The 17427-nt window shown below is 42.7% G+C and overlaps 1 protein-coding gene across 2 annotated transcripts in view; it reads right to left on the bottom strand.

The window, feature by feature from the left end:
• The window catches only part of Lats1 (large tumor suppressor), a 35262-nt gene that overhangs the window by 12351 nt on the left and 5484 nt on the right, over positions 1-17427 (bottom strand). For both annotated transcript variants that reach the window (XM_006512567.2, NM_010690.1), the window contains exons 2-4: positions 12297-12776; positions 6462-6609; positions 991-2501 (exon numbers count right to left, since the gene is read on the bottom strand). In XM_006512567.2, the coding sequence (XP_006512630.1) occupies positions 991-2501; positions 6462-6609; positions 12297-12644 (2007 nt within the window). In that variant the 5' untranslated portion in view covers positions 12645-12776. The remainder of the gene's footprint in view (positions 1-990; positions 2502-6461; positions 6610-12296; positions 12777-17427) is intronic.

The raw sequence follows: 17427 nt of genomic DNA, 5'->3' as shown, positions 1-17427 counted from the left end.
CCTAATCTTCATACACTTCGAGTGACAGATGTCAAAGGAGGGAGGAGTCAAAGCTTGACATTCTGAGCATATGACACAACCATGATGGTGACAGCGCCACCGTGTACCTACCAAGGACAGCTACCCAGGAGCGAGCAAAGCCTCTGAGGAGTGAGCTCTGTACTCTGCTCTCCTCCCTCCCGCACTCAACATTGCAGCACATTTTCCTCAGATACAGTTAGCAGAGGAAAGTAACAGTAAAGCGGTGATTTTGAAACGTCTTTTTATATTTCTGCTGTTACTTTTTTTCTTTGTGTGTGCATGGTGTTTGTGGGTATGCATGCTTTGCTATATAGCTGTGGCTGCCTTAGAACTAACAATGCCAGCCTCTGCCTCCTGAGATTAAAGTGAGAACCACCATGCCTGGTGATTTTAGCCCTTTCTAATAATATGTATGTAAAGAATAAACACCAAATTCTCAACCAAGTAACAATGTTTTTTAGAAGTATCAAAAGGTAACTCAGATATTTCTAGCTGATTTTTGTATGTTGTAATAAAATGTGTAAAACCTAGGAACTGTTGGACACTGGTGGCACATGCCTTTAATCCCAGCATTTGGGGAGCAGAGGCAGGAAGATCTATGTGAGTTCAAGGCGTCTGATCTATAGAGTTCCAGGACAGCCAGGGGTACACAGTGCTCTGTCTTGCGGGGTGGGGGGGTGGGGGGGTGGGGGGGTGGGGGTGGGAGTATAAATTAACCGTTGTCTCAATTTCCATATTTCACATACTTTATATAAAGTATATAATTATATAAAGTATATAATTTAAAGTCACATAAGAACTTTATTACAGGAAATGCTGAATAACTGAAAATGCTATGATCAAAAATTCTCACAAAGTTTACTCAAATTATTGACAACATACTACATTTTCCTACAAGAATACTGGAGCCTACTACTTTAAAATACCAAGGAAAGAGATGATCAAGTCTGAGAAAGTTTAAAGCTTTACCCGCATCATTTCATTTTCTAGCTGCTTCTTCCGATGCAGACGCTGCTGATGAGACTTCAGGACGTTCTCTACGTGCTGCTCCATGAAGAACTTAAAGGCCTGTGGGGAGTAACTCTGAATCCGAGACTCTCTTCGTTCTTCATCTTTCTTGTTTTTCCGAACAGTGATAGGTGAAGTTGTAATCTGTTTCTTTTCTTTATCCCCAGAGTCACCACTGTCCGCACTCTTCTCACTATCATCTTCCTTGGGTAAGCTAGGCTGTTCATCTTTGCAGGGCTTACTTACTGACTCATATGGAGGGACAGATGGGTTTTGGTGTAGCAGATGTTTTGGATAAGGCGGTGGTGGACCTTGATAGCTTGGAGCTTCAGCAACAGGTGGGATGACAGGCACACTTGAAGCTGTACCCTCAGAAAAAGGGGTAGGCTGAACAGTCTGAACTGGCTGTGGCATCCAAGAAGGATGGGTTGGGGCTAAAGCAGTCTGCAGCTCTGGTTTCAGGACGCGCATGCTTTTCACGGGCTGTTGAATAGGAGCGGGTGTGATGGCAGTGACTGTAGTGGCAGAAGGCTGAGAATTAGCAGAGTGACTTGCTCTACTTCCTAATGGGTTATTAAAAGAATTTGACCTCACTGGTATGTTAGGTTGCCATGTAGGAATTTCATGCCCACCGCTTGGGGATGACTGCGCAGGAGCAGAAGACGACTGGGGCCAGGCTGTTTGCAGTCCAGGGACATTAATATTATAAAGCTCCATGTTATGACTGTTCCTGTTGGGCACCATCATCGACTGAGGAACGTTTCCATTGGCGAATGATGGTGGAGCAGCAGAAGCCCCTGTTTGTAAAGCAGAGGGGCTTTGTCCATTAGCTGGGGTCAGAGGATATGGAGGTGGTGGCTGCCGAGTCACAGAACCAGTGGGGACATTTTGGTGCACGATAAAATCAGACTGACCACCACCATTCTGAACTCCAGGTCGCCCTGGTGTAAAGTTAAATTTGCTAGTACTCTGCATGATGATGGGTTGTCTACCAACTGGAACAGAACTAATGGCCCTCTGAGCCTGGCTAGGGGGATTCATGGGAGAAGTGGTAAGAGGTGGTGGAGGGTAGCCCTCCTGCCACGCCCCAGGTGGAACAGGGGAGATTCGGGAGATTACGTACTCCATGTTCCCAGAGTAGCGCTTTGTCTGAGAGCTTGGTTCCCATGAGGGGGGAGGGGGAGTGGTGCCTCGGGGAGGTGGGGTCTGGCCTCTCGGAGGTGGTGGAGGAGTAACACTCCTAACTTGAGGTGGTGGTGGGGGGTTCACTCTCTGTCCATTGCTTGGGTGAGCTTGAGCAAATGCTGCAATGCCGGATCCAGACAGAGGTCTTCCTACATCCGCCTGTGAGTTGGGGCTTTCAGAACGATAAACCACATTTTCTCCTAGAGATGGGCCGTGTCTCTGAGGAACTAGAGACTCTTTAGAACCTTTCCAGCTTTGTTTTCGGTTAATTGAATGTTGCACATTTCCTATGATTACAAAAGAGAGAATAGTCATGATTTTAACCTCTTCTTTTAAAATAATGTATCTCAGAATTAAAAACAGTAGAAAAGGGTTAAGTCAAGAGATCAACGTTACAACACGATGGCTATAGTTAATAAACAGTGCATTCTTGGGCTGGAAAAATGGCTCAGGGTTAAGAGTGCCTGCTGCTCTTACAGAGGACCTATGTCCAGTTCCCACCGCCCACATGACAGCTCAAAATGGTAACTTCAGTTCCTGGGGATCCAACGCCCACTTTTGAGCTTCACGAGCGCTGGATACTGATTTGTCACATAGCCCAGGGTGGCTTCAAAGTCTGGATCCTCCTGCTATAGACTGTCATGTTCTGGGAAAGCAAGGGTATATCAGTCCTGCCCGGATCTAAGAGAGCAGGTTTTAAGGATTTCCATCAAACCTCTCCCAACAGGTGCGATAGTGCACATGGTAGTTAGCTTGATTCAGCCCTTGTCCTCAAAGGGTCTGGAATACAATTTCAGCAAGTGGTTTTATGATATCTTGAGGCATGTGTGCAGATGCACATGTGCCACAGTGCGCACGTCCAGAGGTGAGAAAGTAACTTGAGGGAACTGGCTCTCTCCTTCCACTGTGCAGGTCCCAGGGGTCGAGCTCAGCTCCTCAGGCTTTGTGACAAGTGCCTTCCCAGTGAGCTGTCTCTCCAGCCCTTACTGTACTCTCTGTCGGTGCTGAGGAGACACAGGGAGGACTGTTCTGAGACATCCAGGATGATCTGGAACTTACAATTACACACCAAGTTTGAGGCTGGCCAAAGCTACAGAGGCCTTGCTATTATTGTTATTGTTATTGTTATTTTTGGGTTTCTCTGTGTAGCCCCAGCTGTCCTAGAACTCACTCTGTAGACCACGCTGCCCTTGAAGTCAGAGATCTGCCTGCCTCCCACATGCTGGGATTAAAGGTGTGCACCTCCACTACTTGGAATTATGTGTATATGTCTGTGCCCTCGAGTGCAGGTGCCCTTCCAGGTCAGACGCATCAAATCTAGAGCCACCGGACAGGGGTGCTAGGACTGAAACTTAGGTCCTCTGCAAAAGCACATTCCCTTTTGGTTTTTGCTTTTGTTTTTATTTTAATCTTGGTGTGGTTGGTTTGAATGAAAAAAAATGAATGAGCCCCATAGGATCATTGGAAGTGGCCTTATTTGAATGGATTAGGACCTGTGGCCTAGTTAGAGGAAGTACGTCACTGGCAGAAGATCTAGCCACGCCTTCACTGTCTTCCTGTTGCCTGCTGATCCAGATGTAGAACTCTTGGCTCCTTCTCCAGCATCATGTCAGCCTGTGTGCCACATGCTTCCCACCAAGATGATAAGAGACTGAACCTCTGAACCTGTAAGCCAGCCCCAATGCAATGTTGTCCTTTACAAGAGTTAGCGTGGTCATGGTGTCTCTTCACAGCTGTAAACCCTAGCTAATACACTTTTTTTTTTTATTCCCCACATTTCCGACTTTAAAGTACACATTCTTAACCCCTAAGCTTGGAGACCTTGTCTCAAAACAATAACAACAAAAATTCTAAGGGAGAAATTTAGTTCTTTTGATGTTCTTTTTTTCAAAACAAAACAAAATAAAACAAAAATGTGGGCCCTAAATTGGGGTTGCTTTTGTTTTCGATTCCTTTTAAAAAGCTAGCTCTTCGGAAGTATTTCCTACCTATGGGGAAACATTTAGACTTTCACACATGATAAGCCTCCTTTCAAATACTAAGGCCTGAACCCAGGGACTCCCATTTTTTTGTTTTGCGTTTTGAGACAGGGTCCTACAGGATGGCTGAGTTAGCTCTGACTTGCAGCAATCCTGCTCCTGCCTCGAGTACTGGGATTACAGACACAAGCCCTCGCTCAGCTTCACTCTGTCATTTACCTACAATGTTGGCATTTGATCTACCCTCCCAGGGTATCATTATATAACTGCAACATTAGATGGATCAATACCCACTGCCTTCAGCTCAGCTTTATACAATTATGAAGCTGACTGTGGTAGTGCATGCCTTTAACCCAAGTGTGTGAGAAGCAGAGGCAGGTGGATCTCAAATTCAAGGCCAAGCTATTTTACACAGAGTTTCAGGCCAGCCAGAGTGAGACCCTGTGTCTGTCTCCATAATTCATGATTAACTAGAAATTGAAGAAACCTGAGCTCTTCCCTCCCCTCCCCCGACAGTTTGATTTGCACTGTTCTCTTCAATGTCTTCAGTCTGTGCTAAGAAAAACATCTCACAAGAGTTGTGCACACGTTTGTTCCTCAGTCAGTTCCGGCTGTAATTATGGTCCTACAAATGGATAGCAATGAATTATTAAGTGTTATCTACCAAACTGTACCTGCTCCAAAACCACTCACTATGCTCAAGTCCTAATGCTGCTCCCTGTCCCTGACATGAATAACACACGTTGTTAGTGAGGTGAAATGATATTGCATGGGGTAGGCTCCATGCAGTATCACCTGTGTTCTACAAGAGGACATCTAAAACCAGGGTAATGGTTTCATGTCTATAATCCCAGCATTTGGGAAGCTAGACACTACTGTCAATTCAAGGCAACCTGTACTATTGTGAATTCTGGTCCAGCTTGAACTACACAGTAAGGTTCTGTCTCAAAATAAATAAACAAAAAAGCAAAATAAAAACAACCTACATACTACATAGTACACACACACACACACACACACACACACACACAGTATCCAATTCTATCTTTAACTTTTTTTTTTAAGATACGTTTGCTATGTAGCCTAGGCTGGCCTCCAGCTCATGAGTTATAAATGTGACCTACCATATCCAGCTTGATCTTCTCGATTAAGACAAGGAAAAAAAATATTCCCTCTCAAAGTAATTCCTCCCTCTTCACTCAGAGAAACATGATTGAAAACAGTTAAGCATATACTTATTAGTATGTGCAAGGCCTCAAATTCAATTTTTAACACCAAAAAACAAAACTACAAACCCCCACTAAAAAGGGCTGAGGAAGTGGTTGTAACTGCACCCATGTAAAAGCAGAGTGAGACTAGGAACCTATAAACTAAGCACTGGGGAGATGGAAATAAAAGAAAGATCCATGGGGGCTGGAGAGATGGCTCAGTGGTTAAGAGCACTGACTGCTCTTCCAGAGGTCCTGAGTTCAATTCCCAGCAACCACATGGTGGCTCACAACCATCTGTATTGGAATCTGATGCCCTCTTCTGGTGTGTCTGTAGACAGCTACAGTGTACTCAAATAAATATAATAAATCTTAAAAAGAGAAAGAGAGAGAGAGAGAGAAAGAGAGAAAGAAAGAAAGATAGATCAATCTATCCACGGGGATTGCCGCCCAGTCAGTCAAGTGAAATTCCTGAACTCAAAGTTCAGTAAGAGACACTGTCACAAAATATAGTGTGAAGAATAATTTAGGAAGACACCTGACAGTCATCTCTGGCCTCCAAACACGTGTGCAACTACACATTACTACCAATACATGTACACACACACACACACACACACACCAAACACGTGTGCAACTACACATTACTACCAATACATGTACACACACACACACACACACACACACACACAGACAAAGCCATTGAACAAATGCTCAGCAGTGCTCAAAGCACTGTGAACATAAAATGAGAGAGAGCAGGGCATGATGGTGTTTGTCTTTAATCCCAGCACCCAAAGGCTCAGATATGTGAATCTCAAAGTTTGAGGCCAGCCTAGTCTAAACAGTAAGTTCCAGGTGAGACCCAGGCTCATACATAGGTAGACAGACAGAATGGAGAGCTGTTGAGGCTACTTCTAGAAATTTGGCTAGAATCTGACTTTGGGCCAGGACAAAGAAGTAGACTCCAGACGAAAACAGCTGAGGAAAGTGTCCTTTGTGTCTTGATGGATTTGACAGATGCAGGTATTTTGAAGAGAGGAGGAAAAAGATGATGAATCACCTGGTTTCATGGTGGCATTAATAGGCCTGGCAGCTGCTGCAGACATCTGCTCTCGACGAGGGTCTTGGTAACTCATTTTACTAATGAATTCAACAGCGGCTTCTATGCTTCTGTTATTGGTTTTCTGAAGAGCTTGAATAACCATGTCCTGATAAAAAATATTTACAAAAAGAAACCGTTTAAGTATAATTAACAACAGGAAAGAACAAAAGTAGTAAGCACAAGATAAGCACACAAACTCCTAGATATGAAAGAGTGTGTGTGTGTGTGTGTGTGTGTGTGTGTGTGTGTGAGAGAGAGAGAGAGAGAGAGAGAGAGAGAGAGAGAGAGAGAGAGAGAGAGATGAATGCCAAGGTTGAGACCTGGCTGTGTCCTATTTCATTCTCATTTTCTTTGTGTGTGTGTGTGTGTGTGTGTGTGTGTGTGTGTGTGTGTGTGAGAAAGAGAGAGAGAGAGAGAGAGATGAATGCCAAGGTTGAGTGTGTGAAGTTCGGAGGACAACTTGCAGGAAGCAGTTCTCTCCAAGGGACCCAGCCAGGGGCCAATCTCAGGCCCGAAGGCACCTTATCTATTGAGCCAACTAGCCAGTCCCCAAACCCTATTTTAGTGTCTTCTTTGCAATTACTAAAAATAGCCCCATTAACCTCAAATACTTAAGAAACAAAACAAGCCTTCAAATCTTAGCAGTGTTTTTCTAATTTATGTAGCACACCTGCCACTTCCTTCCCGCAGTATGAGCTTTTTTTGGAGTAAAAACAATAATGTAGTTTTATTATTGTTTTTACTTTCATTCTTGCATAAAAAATGATAATCATTTTTAAAAAGCAGTAAAAATACTGAAGATGGGGAGCAGATAAATGAGCTGGCAGACAGGCCTGGCAACTTGAATTCAATCTCTAGAACCCACAAAGATGAAAGGAGAGACTGAATCCACAAGGTTGTTCTCTGACCTTCAAGTGTGTAAGAGCATATGCCTGCCCCTTATCATGTACACACCCAAACAATAAAACATTAAAAAAAATATTTTAAAACTCTAGAAATGACTTTTTATGTATCATTAAAGCATTTTATTAAGTACCTTTGCTATTATGTCTAACAGTAAAGGAATTTTTTTTTTTTTTTTTTGAGACAGGGTTTCTCTGTGTAGCCCTGGCTGTCCTGGAACTCACTCTGTAGACCAGGCTGGCCTGGAACTCAGAAATCTGCCTGCCTCTGCCTCCAAAGAGCTGGGATTAAAGGCATGTGCCACCACTAGTTTCTTCTCTTAAGAGGTTACATCTGCCAAGGATGGAGTGAAAGCTGGCACTCATGGGGTCCCCTGGCACTCTGGCCGAGGACTTGGGTGTGATTCCTATGTCAGAAAGTTCACAATCACCTTGAAGTTCAGTTCCAAGGAAGCCAGGGCCGTTTTCTGGCTCAGATAGCACCTGTATATACACATAATTTAAAATAACAAATAAAATTAAAACAAAATCTTTAGCTGGGCAGCGGTGGCACACACCTTTATTCACAGTACTTAGGAGGCAGAGGCAGGCAGATCTCTGAGTTCAAGGCCAGCCTGGTCTACAGAGTGAGTTCCAGGACAGCCAGGGCTACACAGAGAAACCCTGTCTCAAAAAAAAAAAAAAAAAAAAAAAAAAAAAAAAATCAAAAATAAACAAAAAACTAACCAAACAACCAAATCTTAAAAATAAATTTAAAAAAATCTAAAACAAAATAAAAGCTGTCCCTTGTATTTCCAGTGAGGCAGAGGTAGGTAATTCTGTAGCCTGGTCTACATAGCAAGGTCTAGGCCAGTCGGGGCTATACAGTGAATTCCTGTCTTAAAGAAAGAAAAATGGGCTGGCAAGATGGCTTAGTGGTTAAGACTGCTCCTCCAGAGGTCCTGAGTTCAATTCCCAGCCACCACATGGTGGCTCACAACCATCTGTAATGGGATCTGATGTCCTCTTCTGGTGTGTCTGAAGAGAGCAACAATGGTGTAGTCACATACATAAAATAAATAAATCTTTAAAAAAAAAGAGAGAGAGAGAAAAATAAGGGAGTTGGGATACTGGCTAGAGATAGCTCAGTGGTTAAGAGCACTGACTTCTCTCCTAGAGAATTGGGGTTGAACTGCAAGCATCCACATGGTACCTCCCAGCTGTCTGTACCTCCAGTTCCAGGGGATCCCATGCCCCCTCTGGCCTCCCCAGGCACTGCATTCATATGGTACACAGACATAGATGTAGGCAAAACCCAAATACATAAAAGAATAATTTGTTTAAAAAATTAGGTTTATATTTCAAAGAGATATATTTATAGAAACAATACAGAATGACAGAAAGATATTTAGACTAGATATGATGAAGACTTTTAGGTTAGATACTAGCTGAACCAAATAAATACTTATATTATATTATATTATATTATATTATATTATTTATTTATATTTTATCTGGAGTTATAGGCAGTTGTGAGCTGCCATGTGGTTGCTGGGAGCTGAACCTGAGTCCTCTGGAAGAGTAGCCAGTGCTCTTAACCACTGAGCCATCTGTATTATTAGTATTATTATTAAATGTATTTGTGTGTGTGTGCACCACCGGTGTTCCTGGGGCCTGAAGAGGACAGAAGAGGATGTCAGCTGTCAGATCCCTTGTATTCTAAGTATGGCAGAGGCAGGGAATTCTATCTCTATGTCTGAAACCAGCCTGGTCTACATAGCAAGGTCTGGAACTGGAAGGGAACTGGAGTTACAGACCACTGTGAGGGGTCATGTAAGTGCTAGAAATCAAACCCAGATCCTCTGGAAGAGGAACTAGCTGCTCTCTAACTGAGCCATCTCTCCAGCCCAGAATTACTATCATATTCAAAGCATTAATTAGAATTTTTGTTAGAGGCACCCAAAGTCAATCTGTAACTGAAACAATGTATATTGTGGTCATGTTTTATGCCAATCAGATTTTGTAAATTTGTAATAAGATATGAAGAAATTACTCTCACTTTAAATGTAAGTTTAATTTAAAACTGGTTAAATCAAGCAAACTGTAACAATGCTATTATGTTTACCAATACTGTGGGAATCCTATTTTTGTTCCATGCTCTACAATTTCAGCCTATAGTTTTGGTAATGATTACCCTGGCTTTTGTTTATTGGCTCAGGATCTCTAATAGCACACAGTAGCCTCACATAGGCTGTAAAATTTAGGATGACCTTGCTCATCTCACTGCTACCATCCAAGTGCTGTGATTGCAAGGCAGATAATCTCACACAGCCAGTTTCACTACACTAGCTTAAATAGAGCCCTCAAATCAGCACCTTTAATACAAGTGCTGTCATTAAAAAAACAAAAGCACATAATTATGCCTCCATTTTCATGTTTGTAGAAAAGACTTTAGTGATTACATATTTATGTCCTCCAAAAGGCATCAAATCAATCTCCAAATAGTTACCAAAAACATTCTCAAAAGAAAAGGAAAAAAAGGAAAAGGAAAAGGAAAAGGAAAGGAGAGAAAAGATAAGATTGGGCATAATAGCATAAACCTATAATCCCATTATTTGGGAGGCTGAGGCAGGTGAATGGTGAAGCTGAGGTGAAGCTCAACTAGACAGAGTTCCAAACTAATCTAAGCTATACAATACGACCCTGTTATAAAAACCAACCAAAAACCAACCAACCAACCAACCAAGCAACTAACTATGTTGCCTAGTTTTATGTCAACTTGACACAAAGCAGCGTCATTCGAGAAGAGGCGGAAGCTCAATTGAAAAATGGCCCAGTAGACTGGCCTGCGGGCTGCAAGCATCATGTGAGAGGGCCTAGCTCACTCTACGGTGCTACTTTGGACAGGTGAGGTGATCCTGAGTGCTCTAAAAAAGCAAGCTGAGAAAGCTATGAGGAGCAAGTCAGTAAGCAGCACTCATTCACAACTTCTGCTCCACTTCCTACCTCCAGTTCCTGCTGTGAGCTCCTGCCTCCCCTTTCTGAGTGATGGACTTATAAATGTTAGGGTGAAATAAGTCCTTTTCTCTCCAGTGTGCTTTTTTAGTCATGATGTTTTATCATAGCAAAAGAAACCACAACTAAAACAGAAAACTGGCACCAGGTTAATGGGATATTGCTGAGACAAGATCTGACCATGTCTTATCCTTCATTCTTAGGGAGGACTATAGAAAGACTGGAATTCTGGGTAAGATAAGCCATGGAGAAAAGCTCATCATAGCTTATGAACTGCTGTAGTAACCTGGAAGATAATGCTGGGACTTAAAAAGATCTGTGATTAAGAAAAGACCAGCGTCCCTGAGGTAAACTATTCTAGGAAGTGTTTCCTCGGGATAAGTACGCAGAACCTGGGGTCCACAGGGAGCCAAGGACTGACCTTGTGCTAAGAGCCAAACTCGGCAATGTGAGGTTCCCAGGTGGTGTGAATGTTGAAGGTGTGTTGCAGTAGCTGAGGCTTTGTACTGGGAGAGGCAGGAAGGTCAGTGATGAATGTGCTTGAAGTAGAAGCCCCAGGAATTTGAAGAGGACATGGAGAGAAGTTGAAGCTTGACATCAAGCAGCAGAGTTAGAGTCCCTGAAAAGTGCCCACAATATGTAGCCCAGTTACCCTGGAGACCCAAATACTTTGGAGATGCCAGTATTAACTGGATGAATGCCAAGGACAGTAGTTGCTGGGGAGTGGGGCCAGCCTGAACCTAGGGGACAAGCTACAAGCAGTGTGGATGGCAGAGCTAGAGAAGTGCCACTGCCCAGGCCCCAGGAGCCCAGAGACTCATGAGTGGGGTCTCACACAGTAAGCACTGAACTGTTTTTATACTGCTGAGCTTTGCTTTTGGTTTGATCTGACTGCAACTCTGCCCTGAGCCTTCCTTTTTTGAAATTAAAATGTAAGTTACTTTTTTATTTTACAAGAGCCCACAGCTATCCCAGAACTTAAAATCCCCCTAACTCAAGTGCTCCCAGAGCTAGCATGAGTCGCTGTGCCTGGCTGTGACTCCTGACTAGTTACCATTAGTTACATTTTTAACAATGAACGTGTGTATGAGTATTTGCCTGAGTGAGGAGGCCAGAGGGTAAGGAATCTTGAAACTGGAGCTATATAGATGGTGGTAAGCATCCATGTAGGTGCTAGGAATCGAACTTGGGTCCTCCACAAGTGCAGTCAATGCTCTCAACCTGTGAGCCATGGTCTGTACACAACTGATTTTTATCTAAAATAATTTCTGCATCTAAAATAATCACAAAGTATGTTGCTATGAGAAACAAATTTTACTAATAAACAAAATGTGATTAACTATGCTATGAAAAAGTTTCACAAGAAGATCTGGAATAGACAGTAAGGACTTGGTTTTCTTAACCTGAACTAAAATGTAATAGTTTGGGGGAATTTAAAACTAGATCTGAATGATATAAATATACTTCTTAGTTACTGTCACTCTCTCCTTACGATGAATCTAGACTTCACAGCCATGGCACTCTCACTCTCAACACCAGCTGAGATCAGTGTCTATATCTCAGGCTGCGACCAAGCCCGTCCATCCTCACTTGCAGCCTCCCTCAACTGCATCTCCACTCTGGTTTCATGACCTCACCAACAGAAACTCCAGGCTTTGGGGATAGCACAGAAGAAACTAAGGCAATAACAATCATTCTGTCATACTAGTTAGTAAGAGTATTACTGTGGTAGTATTCTCTGTTAATGGAACACACAAACTTAAATGTACAGGTAAGTCCTCTCAAAAGAAACGCCCTTATGAGCTCCCCTTGAACTTGTTTGCCTCACAGAATAAGAAAAACCATTTGTGATGGTGTTTGTTTGTTTGCTTTTATTTTTGTTTTTAAAAGTTCTTACCTCATCAAAGCCAGCAGCCTGCAAATCCTGAAACATCTGTGGATTAACTTCTGAAGGGCTCCGGGAAGAACTTGTTTCATTTGCAAATGGTAGTAGAGAGTTTCGAATTTCTTGCAAGGCTTTATGATGTGTGCCAAATTTGGGTGGATTTCTCACCTGCCTGGGATCTTCAGTCGACATCTTATTCAGGTTATGCTCGGCCTTCGAAGCATCAGATGGTTTTGATAAATTCCTCAGGGATTCTCGGATCTCCTGCAGCATCTGTCGGCTGCTGCCAGGGTAGTTGCTGGCAGGAAAGGTCTTAGGCCTCATCTGTCTGTACCCTTCTGGCTTTTCACCCCTCTTCATGAAAGCATCTATATGTGGCCCCTGCAAAGCACTTCTTAAGGAGCTAACTCAAAGACTCAGAGCTTCTTCTGAGCCAAGGTGAAAGGGGAAGTCCCAGGAATGTTAAAATCCTTTACAGTGGAAGTAACTAACCTAGGAAAGAAAATACACAGCTAGAGTTATTAATGAAGCAGTTCGTTGTATTAGGGGAAACCCCCACTGCTATGGGAGTTGCTTGCTCAGACTTCATGACATAGTACTGTAGGATCAAGGTAAGTTACTACACCTCTCTGTGCCAATTTCCTAGTTTCTAAAGTGGATTTACAATATTTCTAGCCGGACAGTGGTGGTGCATTCCTTTAATCTCAGCACTTGGGAGGCAGAGGCAGGCGGATTTCTGAGTTTGAGGCCAGCCTGGTCTACAGAGTGAGTCCCAGGACAGCCAGAGCTACACAGAGAAACCCTGTCTCGGGGAAAAAAAAAAAAAAAAAACCCAAACCCAAAAAACAATATTTCTAACTAGCAGCATTTGTGACAAATAAATAAATAAACAAACAAACAAACAAACCTTCTAACTGCTTCAGAAAGTAAGGCTTATACAATCATAAAGGATACTAAGTGAACCTTAAGCAACTCCCTCCTCCAACTTTAAATCTTGGAAATTAGACTTCTGTTTAAGACTTACTTAGAAGGGTATTAGCTCTTTTAAAAGGGTGATACATTAGTTTTTCACAAGATTCAAAACCTATGATTGGGTTTACTTCCCAGACTACAGGATGTGAGTAGGAATATCTATAACCTGGGGTTAAAACCCAGGCTCAGGCTTGCAGTAAATGCCTTTTCTGGAAGAGCCATTTCAATGGCCCCCAGTTATTTTTAATAAATACCCTGCAGCAGAGGTTGCATTCACACAGTACCTCCTGTCTTCCTGGGCAACTCCAACAACAGTCTTTTGAACAGGGGTCACATGTCTCAGTTTTGAACTAAGGCAATTAAAAATTTGAGGGCATTCCTTGCTTCAAGGATATTAACAGGATTCATTTTGAAATAGTGGGATTAAAACATGACTGACTCCCATTAGACATGTGAGCAAGACAGAAACCTCTGTTGGATTAAACCATTAACATTTTCTTATTTTGATTTCTTTTCTTTTTAAAGATTTAAAAAAATTTATTTATATGAGTACACTGTAGCGGTCTTCAGACACACACTAGAAGAGTGCATTGGATCCCATTCCAGATGGTTGTGAGCCACCATGTGGTTGCTGGGAATTGAACTCAGGACCTCTGGAAGATCAGCCAGTGCTCGTAACTGCTGAGCCATCTCTGCAGCCCCTTATTTTTATTTCTAACAGGCAGTATTGTTATAGCTTGAACATGACACGTCCCAGGGACTTTAGGAAGTACATCCTAAATGAAGGCTATCTTTTGTTCCTGATCCCTTTCTGTCCTCCTTACTGGCTGTCATGGATCCCGGATTAAAGCCTCCAAAACTATGAACCATCACATTTTTCCTCCCCTAACTTATCCAAAATAATTTGTCACGGTGACCAATTTGGAGAGGGCCAGTCACCTGTCTCAGCAGGTGAAGATGCTTGCTGTCAAGACTGATTACTGAGTTTGATCCTTAGGATCCACCCTGATATTGCGGTGCCTCCAGACAATCATCCCTTCAAGGGAATAAAAACAGTAGGGGCTCACTTTGTAGCTAATAATAACACTCTTGAGGTCTTACTTTTTATGTTGGAAGAGCATATATGCTTTGTAGGTAACCAAGTGTGTTTAAACTCAGGAACTGTTTTTCGACCCAGGTTATAAAGCACACACAAAGGCTTATTTGTGTGAAAATAGTCTTAAATTTAAAAAAAAAAAAATCTGGGCTGGCAAGATGGCTCTTCCAAAGGTCCTGAGTTCAAATCCCAGCAACCACATGGTGGCTCACAACCATCCATATGAGATCTGACAGCCTCTTCTGGTGAGTCTGAAGACAGCTACAGTATACTTATGTGTAACAATAAATAACTTTTAAAATACACAGAAAGTATTATATGTTTTTGTTTCAATCCCAACTGTGTGGATATGGGGCGGCTTAGGACTATCTGAAACAAGTTGACTATGATTTACCTCATGCTCTAGCAGAGGTGTGGTTCTGTCAGCTGCAGATAGTTTCTGTGATTTTGTGCCACTTGGAATTCTGGAAACTTTTCAGGTTATATAAATACTAGAGCCCCATAGGTGGAGTTTCTGGTCATTCAGGAGGTTGATTGCAGTTTGTTATTAGTAGTGTGTAGGAAATAAGAAGAAAGAAATTATACTCAGAGCTCTCTCCCCTCAATTCTTTTTTCTCTCCTATCGAGTGATAAGGAGTGAACCTGGGAGGGGTGGGAAGATAAAGGGTACCAAAAAGACCATAGGAGACTTTTGGTTTTTTGGTTTGTTCTCCCAACTTTCACCCCTGAAACAGAGTTTCTCTGTGTAGCTCTGGTCATTTTGGAACTTGCTCTGTAGACCTTCATAGTACTCTCTTCATAGACCAGGCTAGCCTCAAACTCAGAGATCAACCTGCTTCTGGCTCCTAAGTGCTGGGATTAAAGTCCTGTTCCACCACCTCCTGATGAGGGTTTTTTTTTTTTTTTTTCAAAAATTATAGACACTATGGACATACAGCATTTTGAAATAAACACAAGCCTCTGGGGCTGGAGTGGGGAATGCCTCCAGAGGCTCACTCATTAAAGCCCATGTGCCTAGCTCGTGACTTCTATTTTGGGAGGTTCCAGAAACTTAAGGCAGTAGAGCTTAGCTGGAAGAAGTCAGTTACCTAGCTTTGTCCTTGTAGCTGCACCTGTTCCCAGCCTCTCTCTATCTCTACCTCTTCCTAGCTGTCATGATGTTTAATGTTTTGCCATGTCCTTATTAAGTTGGACTAAGACCTCTGAAAGTGTAAGCCATAATGTATTTTAACTCCTCTGTTTATCTGAGGTATGTTATCAGTAATCAAAGTGTATCACAAGTATTAATAGTAATGTGGAAAATAAAGATTGCCTAAATAAGAACAAGCAGAGGCTATTGAAAACTTGCCATAATGAGAGAGTCAGCCAATATGACTGTACAGAGATAAACAGGCAGCAGGAATGAAAAAAAATCATAGGAGAAAAAGAAGGGGAGTGGAGAGAAGGCTCAGTGGGTAACATCACTTGCTGCTCTTTCAGAGGCCTGGGCTTCCTCAGTTCCCGGCACTCACATGGTGCTTCACAGCCATCCCTAACTCCAGTGCCAGGGGCTCTGACACCCTTTCTGGGTTCTATGCATGTACATATTATGCAAGAAAAACACTCCTACACATAAAATAAATCTATTTTTAAATACAAGAAGACTTTAGGTTAAACTCTTTTTGTTGTTGTTTTTTTTCGAGACAGGGTTTCTCTGTGTAGCCCTGGCTGTCCTGGAACTCACTTTGTAGACCAGGCTGGCTTCGAACTCAGAAATTCTCCTGCCTCTGCCTACCAAGTGCTGGGACTAAAGGCGTCCGCCACCAAGCCTGGCGGCTTTAGGTAAACTCTAATTGTAAGTCATTAGCAAGAGGAAGAGGCTAGCTAGAAGAAGGCATCTTGTGTAGTTAGTTTGAGGAATATACTTGACTTTTAAAAACTGGCTTTGCATTAGAAGTAGGCTCAAAAATTAAAGAAGCTAAGATATGCATGGTGGCTTTCAGTAGTAAGCCCAGCTCTTAGGGAGCTGAGACTGGAGGTCAGCTTGAACTTCCAGCTACAGTAGTTAGAATCCTAGTATTCTATATAACCCTGCCACTGTTGTTTGTATATTTGTTATCCGATTATAAAGTAATGCTGGAGGCTAGGAAAACAGAGAACTGTTTCATAGTGACAAAATATTTCAACAAGCCACGCTGTGGTGCCAGGCACTGTGGCACTGTGGGGCATACCCGTAACCCACAGCTAGGATGCTGAAGCACCATTCCCAGTTCTGATCCAGCCTGATCTACATAATACCCTGTCAGAAACAAAGTAGCTGCTGCTTGTTAAAGCTAACATGATGACCAAGAACCCTACCTTATAGTCCTATGGAAAGATTAGAAGAGACTCTTAGAAGATTATATTGACTGCTATTGGCTAACTGATAATGTCGTATACCATATATTGATCTTTCAACCAACAAAAGGCAGTGTCTAAGACAGTAGTCCTAATGCTAAAAAACAAAACCCCTATCACCAGGTGATACCATCTCACCACACATCAGTCTCGTCTGTGGTGATCATGTAAACACACTACTGTGCTGACAACTGTATAAAATGATGACACACAATTCTGTTCGGTATGTACTATTCGGCAATAAAGATAAAAGACTGTTATTGGGCTCTGTACTTCCCATGCTTATCAGCACAGTATAGCTGGTAGGGATTACGTGAAGCCCTGAGTGGATATGTGCTGTTGACATGGGCACTGCCACATGAAGGACCAATGCCCCAAACATGTACGTGTGGTAACATTTTCCCTAGATGAGGCTCAGAGGGAAGGTAAAGCGTCCCTTGGGTTTGTGTGTCATGTTGACAGTGTGCACAGAAAAATGTCCACCATGGCCCCCAGCCCCACCCCAGAAATGTTTACAGCCTGAAGGATGCTCCCCTAGAGGTGCTGCTCTTAAGATTGGCTAAACCTGTCTTCTTGTTCAGTTGTATACCACAAATCCAGACTCCTATGCAACTGTATATAATAAACAAACACTGAGCTTCTGGGGGTACCTCAGCTTCTCGGAGAGCCCAGACCACCAAATGTCAGTTTTTCTGTGAC

Source organism: Mus musculus, chromosome 10, assembly GCF_000001635.26.
Source record: "Mus musculus strain C57BL/6J chromosome 10, GRCm38.p6 C57BL/6J".
NCBI classification, from domain to species: domain Eukaryota; kingdom Metazoa; phylum Chordata; class Mammalia; order Rodentia; family Muridae; genus Mus; species Mus musculus.
This window is presented reverse-complemented; position numbering and strand designations above follow the sequence as displayed.